The sequence below is a fragment of the Brienomyrus brachyistius genome, chromosome 8 (assembly GCF_023856365.1).
Source record: "Brienomyrus brachyistius isolate T26 chromosome 8, BBRACH_0.4, whole genome shotgun sequence".
In the NCBI taxonomy this organism is placed as follows: Eukaryota; Metazoa; Chordata; class Actinopteri; order Osteoglossiformes; family Mormyridae; genus Brienomyrus; species Brienomyrus brachyistius.
This window is the reverse complement of record NC_064540.1, coordinates 27,950,458-27,963,378: the sequence shown is the minus strand read 5'-3', so window position 1 is coordinate 27,963,378 and position 12,921 is coordinate 27,950,458. Positions and strand designations below refer to the sequence as shown.

At 43.8% G+C, this 12,921-nt stretch overlaps 2 protein-coding genes across 14 annotated transcripts in view; both read left to right on the top strand.

Moving 5' to 3' along the window:
- The window catches only part of itpr1b (inositol 1,4,5-trisphosphate receptor, type 1b), a 92,214-nt gene extending 89,646 nt beyond the window's left edge, over positions 1-2,568 (top strand). For all 13 annotated transcript variants that reach the window (XM_049022436.1, XM_049022435.1, XM_049022439.1 and 10 more), the window contains one exon: positions 1,280-2,568. In XM_049022436.1, the coding sequence (XP_048878393.1) occupies positions 1,280-1,366 (87 nt within the window). In that variant the 3' untranslated portion in view covers positions 1,367-2,568. The remainder of the gene's footprint in view (positions 1-1,279) is intronic.
- Positions 2,569-7,167: 4,599 nt separating this feature from the next.
- bhlhe40 (basic helix-loop-helix family, member e40) lies at positions 7,168-11,928 on the top strand. The gene is made up of 5 exons (XM_049022576.1): positions 7,168-8,696; positions 8,811-8,874; positions 9,038-9,145; positions 9,547-9,670; positions 9,984-11,928. The coding sequence occupies exons 1-5, from the start codon at positions 8,620-8,622 to the stop codon at positions 10,787-10,789; spliced, it is 1,179 nt and encodes a 392-aa protein (XP_048878533.1). The 5' UTR covers positions 7,168-8,619; the 3' UTR covers positions 10,790-11,928.
- The last annotated feature ends 993 nt before the right edge of the window (positions 11,929-12,921 follow it).

Here is a 12,921-nt window from a genome sequence, read left to right as displayed (position 1 = left end):
ATAGGGTGTGACGGAGGGCGGTAGGGGCCATACGGTGTGATGGAGAGCGGTAGGGGCCATAAGGTGTGACGGAGAGCGGTAGGGGCCATAAGGTGTGACGGAGAGCGGTAGGGGCCATAAGGTGTGACAGAGGGCGGTAGGGGCCATAGGGTGTGACGGAGGGCGGTAGGGGCCATAAGGTGTGACGGAGAGCGGTAGGGGCCATAAGGTGTGACGGAGAGCGGTAGGGGCCATAAGGTGTGACGGAGAGCGGTAGGGGCCATAAGGTGTGACAGAGGGCGGTAGGGGCCATAAGGTGTGACGGAGAGCGGTAGGGGCCATAAGGTGTGACGGAGGGCGGTAGGGGCCATAGGGTGTGACGGAGGGCGGTAGGGGCCATAAGGTGTGACGGAGAGCGGTAGGGGCCATAAGGTGTGACGGAGAGCGGTAGGGGCCATAGGGTGTGACGGAGGGCGGTAGGGGCCATAAGGTGTGACAGAGGGCGGTAGGGGCCATAGGGTGTGACGGAGGGCGGTAGGGGCCATAGGGTGTGACGGAGGGCGGTAGGGGCCATAGGGTGTGACGGAGGGCGGTAGGGGCCAGAGAGTGTGACGGAGGGGGGTAGGGGCCATACGGTGTGATGGAGAGCGGTAGGGGCCATAGGGTGTGATGGAGGGCGGTAGGGACCATACAGTGCGACAAGGTGGATCACAGGATCAATGAAAAACCCAGTGAGCTTGCTAGGCAACCCTTGCAAAGTCACCTGTAATTGCCTTTGAATTGGAACCTTGAAATGATAAACTGTTTGGCCCTTGCCTAGTGAGCAGAACAGCACTGGGATGATCAGCATAATTCTGTTATGTATGCTTTGCTGGCAAATGCTATATATCATCCAACAGAAATGGACACTGAATTTGGTATAGAAGTTTATGGCCAATCAATGAGACCTTTGGAGATCTAGCCAGATCACTAAGTCTCAGTACTCAAAAATGCTCTTCAGAGTTGCAGCAACCCTAAGGCCAAAGGTGTTGAAACTTACAAAATCGGTGCAAGCAATATTTAAATTATTTTTTCCCTTCCTTTCTTCCTTCCTTCAGTCGCTCTAACTTTTCATTCTCAGTATAAGATGATTCTCGACAGCTGCTATCAGGGACCAATCATGCCTGCAGCATGCCTGGCCCTGACACACGCCAGCATCTGGCTGACAGAAGCGTTGACACAGTAAAATGTGCGTGTGCGTGTTCATGTGCATGTTGGTGTCGTGACATGAAGAGTGCTCTCGCCCTGCCTGTCCTTCCAGATGACAGAGCAAAGGAAGCAGAAACAGAGGATCGGCCTCCTGGGGCACCCCCCCCACATGAACGTCAATCCACAGCAACCAGCATGAGGAGAGGACGACTGACTGACAACTGATGGGAGGAGGGAGGGGGAGAGTCACATCAACAGCCGCTTTACGTTCGCTTAGGAGTCCAGATCCAGTGGAAATGTGGTGTCACATCCCGAGCCAACTTGATGAGTGTTTAGCTTTTATCTAAACTCGCCCTTAGGACACTTTTAAGCCAAACAGGTACCAAGGATTCCTCGCTCACACCCCCCTGCCGCCCCTCTCCTCTGCACAGGACTACGGGCCACGCATTTTCTATATAAACTCATGTGAATTTTCATCTCATGGCCTTTACTGGGTGAACTTGAAACACAGCAGCAGGGCTGTACTGGACTGTGAGGGAATGAGAGATGCGGTGAAAAATCTTTTTGTATTTACTACTAGTAGAGCAAGCTGTATTTGTCTTATTTTTGTATGATGTGCAATATGAATACTTTATTATGCAACGACCATGACATCTGAGCTGTAAATTATGTCTTAAAGGGACGGTATCAGTCTCCAAAAGTTAACTTGTTTCTTTTTTGCTTAATGAGTTAAAGAAAAATAAACTATTTGTGGGTAGACGTTTTAAATAAGAGGACTTACGTTTCCACTTAGGATAGGGATTGGACCAATAATACTGCATGTGCAAGACTTTCTGGTTTTATTTATTTTATTTGAAGTAAAATTATTATCTAAATTATTCACAAAGAATTAATATAAATTGTGTTTCGTCTGGAGGTTTCTGTTCATCTAGGTTTTTGTTTTCTATGAATGACTGTCACTCGGAACACCATTTGTGTATAATTGTCTATTATATTTATGTTCATATATATTGTTGGGAAATATTGTTTTAGAACAGTAGTTTTCAGGGTAGGCCAATACTTACTGTATTAGTTCAGGAATGTTGAGGCTGTGATGATTGTTCATTAAAATTAATTCTAAATTGCAGGCTCTTTTATGCACTAATAATCAGCATCCACCAGTTAGAGGAGCGCATTACCCACTGGCTGACACCTCTTTAAGAACTCTAGGCAAGCGAGGACTTTCTGCCTGCCTGTGGAATAAGCTGCTGCTTACCCCTATTTCCATTAGGTTTGGTCATTTGACACAGACCGTTGTATTATTCAGTATGATTTTTTTTTTGTATAGGGAATTTCATTCACAGAAAGACATCATAGGATCTGAAACAAGTGTTACTGAAAATAAAAAGTAGTAGTATGGAATTGGAGTATCGTCTGAATTATTATAAATCAATTTCAAACTGTACAGTAAAACATTTGAAACTTCTTTTGTCATTATGGCGCCGGAATTTGCTGCCACTGCTGTTGGAGTCGGTGGTGGTTCACGGTTATCATCTGTAATGGCCTCTGGTAACGTCACCTAACACCTAATGCCGGCCTGGGTTTTTGCATTAGTCATTATGGCCACTGAAGGAGGATACATTTCAGTGCTTCTCCATGAATCACTGTCTTGTCAAAGTAATAGTCAGTGCAACATCAGTACTTTTAGTTAAACAAGGACAATGTACCATGGATGAGCTTGACCATGAGCTGATGAAGAGTAAGAGGATTTTTGACTTTGTATCATTAAAAATACATTTTCCAAGTCCAAACTTGTTACTGTCACAAACTTCAACTTAAACTTAAAGGATTTGCATTTGGATATATCCATGGCTCTTTATTTAATCAAATTAAATTGTTTTCCAGTCATGATATCAGCCTCCTACAGTAGTAAGTGATACTTCTATGGTGTGATTAGCCCACTCCAGCTGTGACTGATGTTTCAAAGCTGTCTGCACGTGCCTTGTGTATCTGAGGTATCTCAAGTGGGTCAGGAAAAGCCAAAAGTAGGGCAGAGTTCTCAGTGATGCTCCAGTGAAGTATTTTGAGCGATGGTCGAAGAAAGGGCCCATTTCCCTGTTGGCTGATACTGAGAAAGCACACAGCTGGCTGTTTCATTTAGCTCACTGCTAAATACAGACATGTGGCCACTCCTCCCCCCACTCAGAAATTACCCTGAGTTTAAATTATTTGATTAGTACAGTCATACATGCCCCCTTCCCTCATGGAACAAGGAAACCACCCATCAGCATCTTTCTTGTCTTTTCTCCCACATCTGCTTTACATGCTCAGGACATATGTGCTGTTGTCTCCATTCAGATGTACCTTTCAACCCTTTGAAATTAATTTAGGCAATGATTCAGCTTCGGGCAGTTTTTCCCCATTTAATGGCTGCGCATGCCTGTAATAAAAGGCTCTGGTTATTCCTGCATTCATTCGTTCAACAAGTTGCTCATTCATTCACCACTTCCTGGTAAATGGACCTTCATTGGAAGCATGTGACTGGTGGACGCAAAGCACAAATAACATTTACAGCTTCTCTGCACTGGAGGTTGTTCACCTAAAATCCGTCTTCAATAGAGCAAACAAGGAACAGAAGCAGGGTCCACTGACCGAAAAATAAGTTATGTCATTATTAAATTATGTATTTTGAAATTATTATTTTTTGTTGTACAAAACTAGCAGTTTTCAGTGTTTTTGCTATTTAGACAGTTTCTTTTTTCTAATGGCTGGTGTTTTCGTCTTCTTCATATATAACATAATCATTTTCTCTCTCTCTCTCTCTCTCTCTCTCTCTCTCTCTCTCTCTCTCTCTCTCTATATATATATATATATATATATATATATATATATATATATATATATATATATATATATATATATATATATATATATTTCTTATTATTATCATTATGGGCAGTGGTGGTTTAATGGTTAGGGAAATGCACTTGTAATTGAAAAATTGCAGGTTTGAATCCCTGACCAGCAAGGCACCACTGAGGTACCCTGAGCAAGGTACCGCCCCCAAGCACTGCTCTCTGGGTGCTGAATTAGCTGCCTCCTGCTATGTCACATTGTCACATATGGGTTAAATGCAGAGAACACATTTCGTTGTTGTGCACTGTGTGCTGTGGTGTGTCGACAATTAATCACTAACATAATTATTATTAGACTTGCCGTTTTAGGGATTTAATATACACCCCCGTCTAGGCTCATATGCACTTTGCATGGTCTCCCCCTGTACATGCATTTAAATTTACTCAGACAATCCAAAACCATGTAGTCAGGTGATGAGGCATCGCAAAACTGTCCAATAGTCCCTCTGATAGGCTGCCATCCCAGCCAGAGTGTCTGTCTCCTGCATCATAGCTTGTGCTTCAGGGAAATAGTAACTATTTCAATAATGGAACCATGATAGGAAATCAGTTAAGAATGAGATGTTGGGTTCTTCCTATCAAGTGCTACAATGTAGCTCCTCTTTCTTCCATTTTTTTCAGCTGTTTTTCTTTGTTTTCCTCTGGAGAGGCACTAATCTGCACACATAAGACTGTATTACCGAACACCTGCGACATGCCAGTTAATTTCACAAGGTGACGAAGTAAGAACTTTCACAAAGTCTGATCCTTAAGCTTAGGATAAGCTGCTTTATCAAAAAGTGAGGCCAGAAATATGAAGACTCTGATGATATGATTATGTCAATATGCAGCATCCGGGACGGGGGGCCCGGCAACCATCCCATAATCCCCACAGTAGAAAAGCTACACGCACGGCAACCCACATGAACACATGCTTCTGTGTTTATCAACATCTCGGCATATCGGCTACACCGGGGCTGAGCTGGTGAGAAGCTGGTGGTATGTGGTCCAAGTACCCATGGGTGAATTTCTCACGGTGGACCATGGTATTCTTTGCACAACATAATGGTACTTTGGTGTTCAAATAACTATTCTTTTCAATAAAGCAGAGACAGAATACGGGCAGCATGATGGTTCAGTGGTCATCATGACTGACTCACAGCTCTGCGGTTCAGGATTTGAATAGCAACTCTGCTGTAGAAGTTTTCATAAAGTGTAAGAAGTAACTCCATGCAATTAGGTTACGGAGTGTCTAAACTACCCATAGTGCACGTGGCCTACGATGGACTGGCATCCTGCCCAGGGTGCACCCCAGACAGTGATGATGATAAACGGGGTGTGCAAGTAAGCAGCGGTTTATTCAACGGCTAACTTATACTGTGAAATCAGCAACTTTTTTATAGCCATAATGTTTGAGGGAATAAACTGTTTTTGAACCTTGAGGTTCGAGTACCAAAGTTCGAGTACTCAGGTCCTACTGATGTCTGTGTCGCATTTCTCTATCTGTGTCCCTTTTGTCTGCATCTGCCATTTCCATTTTCAGTCTCTAATTCGTGTAGCCGTTTGAACTTTTCAGATAACCTGAATGTTTTCTCCCCCCCCCTTCCCCCCCCACCCCGTGCATTGCCAGTTCCTGCACACAGGCTGCATGAGTGACTTTTTAATGCGGTGCATTTAAACATCTTGTTTGTCCGCTCGTCTCCCAGATGATGCTGAGCATGACATTCAGTCAGTCACCGTACCGGAGTTGCAGTCATTTCACGCACTGATACTGCCTCCCACGTCCACACATTCTGCAGGCTTAGTCAAACCTTAACCACATATATGGCTCCCTGATGCTCTGGCTCGACAAACCTCAAAAATACATTGAAGGGGGTTTCCGTTTAAGCTAAGGTCTTCCTCTCTTCTCACTGGGTCACTGGTTTTCGTCCCGACCTCTAAAGAGACATGATGGTGCTTCTGTCTCTTCTAGTGACCTGTTGAAATTACAGAACAGAAATGTTAGAAACCTCCACTTAATGTGATCCAGGGAAGTCAAACTTACCTAAAATCGCTGTATATCATTACATAAAGCAACACTGTGTGTTTATAGTTAACTGTGTTTATACCTACATCGTATTCATGCGTGCCATCAGAAAACGTGAATGCAACGATGCTCTCTGACCTTTAGATACTGTATAATTACAGGATTCATTTGTGGAATCAAATATGTTCCCTGAACGTTTGAGTAAATAATAACCACAATTATTATTTATAATTTTAATTGATCTTAGAATTTTTCGTTAAATCGTACTGTATCTTTGTAGAAAATCCTTTTATATGGGACTGTTCCAATAAAATGTTTATTTGTTATTCAATCATTTTATTTATTTATTTTATGCGAACTAAACCTCTTTTGTTGGTTTGTTTTGTTTTATTGATTTATATATATATAATCTTTACTTGTAAAATATTATGAACGCTACATATTTCTTAAATTATAACCTATTAAATAATGATTGTTTGTAAGCTTTAGCAAACCCCGATGCACTTTCTGTCAATACAATGACTATTTTTTTATTTGGTTTATGTGAACCGTAGAAATGAACTAGGCCTATATATATTGTCCTGAAACGAATGTTAATAAAACCTCATTTATTAATGTAATTAAATAATAATGCACGTACTTTGTAACCCATAAAATTCCCCGCAAAAAACAAACAGGCTAGCCTATAGCACGCTATAGCCTTATAGCACGTTAACCAAAAAGTTACGATTCTGAAAATATTAAAGCAAGAGGCATGTAGGACTTGCGGTTTTACCAGCCTGTCGACATAATATGTGCCATAATTAAACGAAAGCAAGTTACACTTTTATGTCATTCACGGAGAAGTGAGTGCATGGTAAAGGTTCGACTTTATTTCCTGCTGTAGGCTACCTCCGGTATTAAGGAAACCTGCAGCTCGTCCTGTCCCTTTGCCCGTTAATCTGTAGTTTTGATTAATATTTAATGCAATTTCACAACCGCACATTGTGAAAACTTTCGTGGGAAGCGAATGCAATAGGCTCGTTTCTTGTGTCAATAACATTCGCAGGATTAGTCGGTTTTCCGCATTATTTAATCCACGGGGATTTTCCTGTATGTGCGTGCTACGTACGGTTATTTCATTATTTCGCCGATGCAGCGATCCAAAGCAGTTTGACTGAGAGCTACGGGAATATCGGATCTGCCCCATGGGGCGCTTTCAGCAGGAGTGGGGATCCGGATCGGGAGGGGGGCCGGCGTGACTGACACCGTGACTGACACCGCAGACTCACGGCCAGACAGGTGCACTGCGCAGTGCCGCACACTGATAACAGGGCATTTACACCGCGTCATAAAACCGGCCAGCTTCTGCATTTCATAAATACTGAATCATAAATATTATCATATTACTAATTTGGTCTCAAGACCTCCGTCTATATGAATGTATGGTTTTAAATACTAGATAAGTGTAACGGGCTGCATTCCTTAGGGCTTTTATATTAAAAAGAAAGCTTGTCAGCCTGTTCGTCTAACAGTAACCTTCTGTGCAATAAAAAGTAATGCGCGAGTTAGCTGTTTAACATCAGTTTTAATGAACGTAAGTATTGTGTGTTCTATTGTTTGAACATACGATTTGAAAGCTACTTGAAGTTAATTGCTTGTCCACTTCTCCAGTGGTTTATGCATTATTACAATCAGGATCGTACGGTAATAATTAAATGCTTAATGCTGTTCTTTCTTCGTGTGAATGTCACGGGTTTCTCAGCCGATTAACAGTGGGTCATAAAAGGCGGTTCAGAAAGCGGACTATTAGCGGACTAATTGTAGTGTAAATTTATAATGACAAATTATCTGGAAACTTAAACAGGCAGATGGGCATTAACTTACCCTGGCATTATGTTTATAAACCTGTTTCAATATTGTTAAACATTCTATTCCTATTATATCTACTTTGGAAAAATATTGTTTAACTTTAAATGAAGAATATAAATATATATTCAGGTTGGGGAAAAAAAAGTTTAGACTGCGGGCTGAACACGGAGCGTTTTGCGGCGCGGCGGTGCACGGAGTATGGGGCATCAAAGCGGCATCGGATCGAAGCCGGAGAGGGGCAGGTCCTCCTCCTGCGGCTCCTCCTCGAGCTGCACGCCCCCCTCCCCCGGTTCAAAGCGCTGTCCAACACGTGAGGCTCATGTGACGAAGGCAGGCCAGTTCCTGAGCCAGGGACGTGTCTACAGTCACAGGCTTTATTTAATACGTAGCGTCGTCCTCCCACACTCGTGCATTTAACGAAGGCTGCAGCTTCAAAACTACCGCCGATTACGCTCGGATAGCAAATTGACAACATCACTGCCGCCACCATTATCATCAGCTGCATTCAATTATAAGCAAAAAAAGTAAAAAGCGCAGAAGATCACTGAATCAAATATCGACGCATTTGCGGTGATATCTGAAATATCTACAGTTTAGGACAAGAATATCATATTTCTCACGGTTCCATGCGGATAAGCTTAAATACGCAGTGAAGTCAGCTGTTTAGCTTTATTCTGATTTCGCTTTTAAAAAGTAAGCGAGATGGAAAGGATTACAAGCGCACAGCCGCCTCCATGTGTAGCAAAACACCCTCCGATGGAAATGAGTGACATGCAAGGGTAAGTGAAAATCTGCCATGGATTTGCTGCTTTTGTACTATCACCGGAGCTTTTTCGCGCAGTGGAGATGTGTACGTGTGCTGTCTGCTGACGGACATGTCCCGTGCCTTTTAGATTGGATTTCCCCATGTACGTATATAAACCCAGGAGGGGAGTCAAACGCGGAGAAGACAGCAAGGTGAGGAAATGACCTTTTTTATTTTATGCTTTTATGTCGTAGTTTAATTTACGAAATGCATAAATTGACTTATTTGAGCGTGCAAACTTCAGTTTCTCAGGTTTCATGCAAAGCTAGTGGATGAAGTTTAAACGGTTATATGTGTTTTTTTATGTGTGCGTAGGGAACGTACAAGCTACCACATCGGTTAATTGAGAAGAAAAGGCGGGACCGAATAAATGAGTGTATCGCTCAGCTGAAGGATTTACTGCCTGAGCATCTTAAACTTACAGTAAGTTTGAAATTGGAACGAAGTCGGGGCAGTCCGGCAAAGGAATTAAACTGAAGCGCCACCTGGCGGCCAATTGATACTTGTATTTTTCTCGATCTGAATTAATACTTTTGTTAGTTGAAAATAAATTTCTAAAACACGATGCTACCGATTTAATATATTTATCAGTATATTGGTGTATTATGAATAATTGACACTCGATGGTGAACCATATGGATTTTTTTCATTAATTTTTTATGGTAAAATCAACATTTATGAATATGATAATACTTCGAATTGGGCTTTGCATACACTGTAGATCACAGAGCTGATTCTGGGTGTTTGTGCCACTGTGGCTGCCTGTTCTAAGCACCTGCCATGTAAGAGGCTCTACGTGTTTACCAGAGGTCATTCTCTTTCAGACTCTGGGCCACTTGGAGAAGGCAGTGGTCTTGGAGCTGACGCTGAAGCATGTGAAAGCCCTCACCAGTCTCCTAGAGCAGCAGCAGCAGAAAATCATCGCGCTGCAGAATGGCACGCAAATGGGTGAGTTAAATGCTTCATTCCGGAAACAGGGACGGTACAGTAGAACCAGGGTGTTCCCCGTCATACCCTGCAGTGCTGGGCTCTACAAATGTCACTGAAGGTGGTTCACCTGCTCAGTTGCAGAAGAACAGATTGAGTACTTTTTTTTTTTTATTCCAAGGTTCTCCTTGAGCCTTGGCTCAATATAGCCAGGGATGGGATGTATTGGATTTATAGATGTAATTAAACAAGGGAATGGGTGGAGCCCTGACATCAGCCAGTTAGGGAGAGAGGAATCTTTTGGTTTAAGTTGTTGTTTGTTTTCCTGGCACAGGTGAGCCATCTCCTCCACCACCTGACAACAGCGAGGAGATGTTCAGGTCTGGATTCCACATGTGTGCCAGGGAAGTGCTGCAGTACCTGGCTAAGCAGGGGGAGGGCGGCGACATGTCCCCCTCACACGTGATCGGCCACCTGCACAAGGTGGCCTCCGAGCTGCTGCAGAGCCCTCACGTGGAGGAGCCCGAGCGAAAGGCACAGGAGCACAGGGCCAAGGCGGGCGGGCCGCAAGCCAAGGGCTCCGAGGGACACGGCAGGAACTGCGTGCCCGTTATCCAGAGGACATATCCCCACGGCGAACAGAGCGGGAGCGACACGGACACGGACAGTGGCTATGGGGGCGAGCCGGACAAACGGGATTGTAAGGCGCCGTACACCAAGGACAGTGAGCTGAAGTACACGCTGGCTGACCGGGCGGCGACCGGCATCAAACTGGAGAGCGAGGAGCCCCAGCTCAAGCGGCAGAGGAGGGAGTCTTCAGAGGACGAGGCCCTTCCAAGCGGAGAGGCAATGGCCGACCATGGAGGCTTCCTGGGCTTCTCCCCCCCTCAGCCCCGACTCTGCATGCCCTTCTACCTCCTCCCACCCACGGCGGCCGCCTACCTGCCCATGCTGGAGAAATGCTGGTACCCAGGAGGCATGCCGGTCTTGTACCCAGGAGTCAATGGTGGCGGCGTACCTATGTCCCCAGATAAGCACCACTCGCCACTTGGGCTGTCCCCCCAGACCCCCATGGACTCGCCGGCGCTGTTTCACGCGTTGAAGCACGTGCCGCCATTGAACCTGGAAACCAAAGACTGAGACGGACCGGCTGAATGTTGCCGCCATTGAGTAGAGGGACAGCCCATGGGGTGAACTGTAGGAACGAAGGAAGGAAGTAGCGATTTGGGGAAGAAGAGAGAAAAAAATGTACGCCTCTACTCAACGGCGGCCCTGCTTACCCTTCACCACACTAGAGACTGAGTGACTTGGCCCACCTTCCTGGGAGCCAACACTCGAGAGGGTCTTCCTTTGTGGATGTCTAGTAGTAGATTTTCTGTAGCCCCAAGAGACACTAAGAAGGTGGTCAACATAAGGACACAGTAGCTGTGAATGAGAGTGTGGGGTGGGGGGGGTTCCTATACGTGTGTTAAATGTCAATGCAAAGTCATGAATGTGACGGTCATACTTCAGCTGAATGTAATTGTGATGAACCCTGCAGATGCTGCTTCTGAAGGTCCCCACCCCGCTTCTGAATCAGAAAGCATTTCCATCCTGCCAAATGGTTTTCACCAAATAATTAAGGAAGCTGCTCAAAACTTCAGCCATGACCTAGATTCAGATCCAGTGTTAGAACAACGAAAAGTACAAAGAAGTGGCCTGGCTCCCACCTCACCCGTCCGCCCCGCTTTCTCCAAATCTGGTTGTATCTTAGCCCTGTGACTGGATTGCATTATCTTTCCACAGGCTGGCAGTGTTCTTCCAGAATGAACAGTAGTTTAGTTGCTTCTTGTTTTGTTTGTATCACATATCTATTTTTGATACATGACCTGCAAAGTCTATATTACACCTTTGGTCGGGGAGGGGAGAGTTGACCAGTCATTCAGTGTATGCCAACAGATTGTGTACATAGTACTACGCTAATCTAATATACATTATTTTCAGATTTACTTTTCGGTTGGCGAAAAGCCCATCTTTTGATCTTGCTGTTGCCTTCACTTGTTAAAGCTGATAAACCTGTAACTGATGTTTCAGTGTATTTGTATCATTTCTGGAGTCTAAAGTCAAGAGAGATATGTGAATGTAATGTATTAAAAAAGAGAATATTAGTTTTGTATCGCAAGTGGTACTTGGAATTTTATATTTTGGGACATATGCGAATGTCGCCTGATGTATATATTTAGTCTATAAATGTTGATATACATTAAACAAGTGAATTAATAAAGTTTTTTTCCCCTGTGGTCAGTGTCTGTCATTAGCAAAATGGTGATATTCTATTTTCTAGCATTTGACTCATAGAGTTGCAACCTCTGAATAAATTGGAAACATCTAACTTTCAGACCTGTACTTATCACTATGATATAGAGGAGAATGTGGGTAGGATAATTTCTTTGGTCAAATCTGCTTTGTCATATTAGATGACTTGACCTCACATGATACACGCGGGACTGGCAATTAAGCTTGGCCATTTGCCTGAGGCAAGTAATTTAGCAAAGAGTGAGTACAAAAAAAGAGCCTCCTAGCTAGTAAAAAATATGCATGCCGGATTACATTTTTCACTGAAGTAGCCTGCGCAATCGGCTAGTAGGAAAAATTCTTAAGTTCCACCCCTGGATAAACTAGTTTTTCTCACAGCAGGAATAAACACGTGACCTATAAGAAATCGAACCTCTATCTTGGAGGGATGAGATCCACGCATATAAACTGACATGCTTGGTTAGTAATGGCGTAAATGAAATAAAGCATGATAAGTATTCAAGAGAAAGGTAAAACTCTGTTACAAACCAAAGAGATTGTCCTGCAGTGTTCATACCAGGAACCTGCACCTACTGACCGTCTAAAGTTAACATCTGTAGACATTTGTACGTTTAAATGGCGGTAAAATTAATGTTACCAACAATTAATAGGCCTGACAATCAGAGGCTCCTGACAAAATGTCACATTTTTCTGAAATTATATTTTGTATTTTGGGGGCCTTATAAAGGCTGGCCCCCAAATCTGCTTGCTGTGGTATCCATGCTCCTCCGACGCCCCTGCTGATAAAATCCCTGTTAATTAGCATGACACATACTCATAAGAAGTGCTGACATTACATTGTATGAGAACAGTATGTCCCAGCTGAGGGAGTGGAGTCTTCCCAGTGTTATACAGGTATGCCTCTGTCCTGCCACACTGTCAGAAAAACGTACCAGTTTATACATTTGCTTGTCATTGGGGCTGTACCCTCAAGGGTC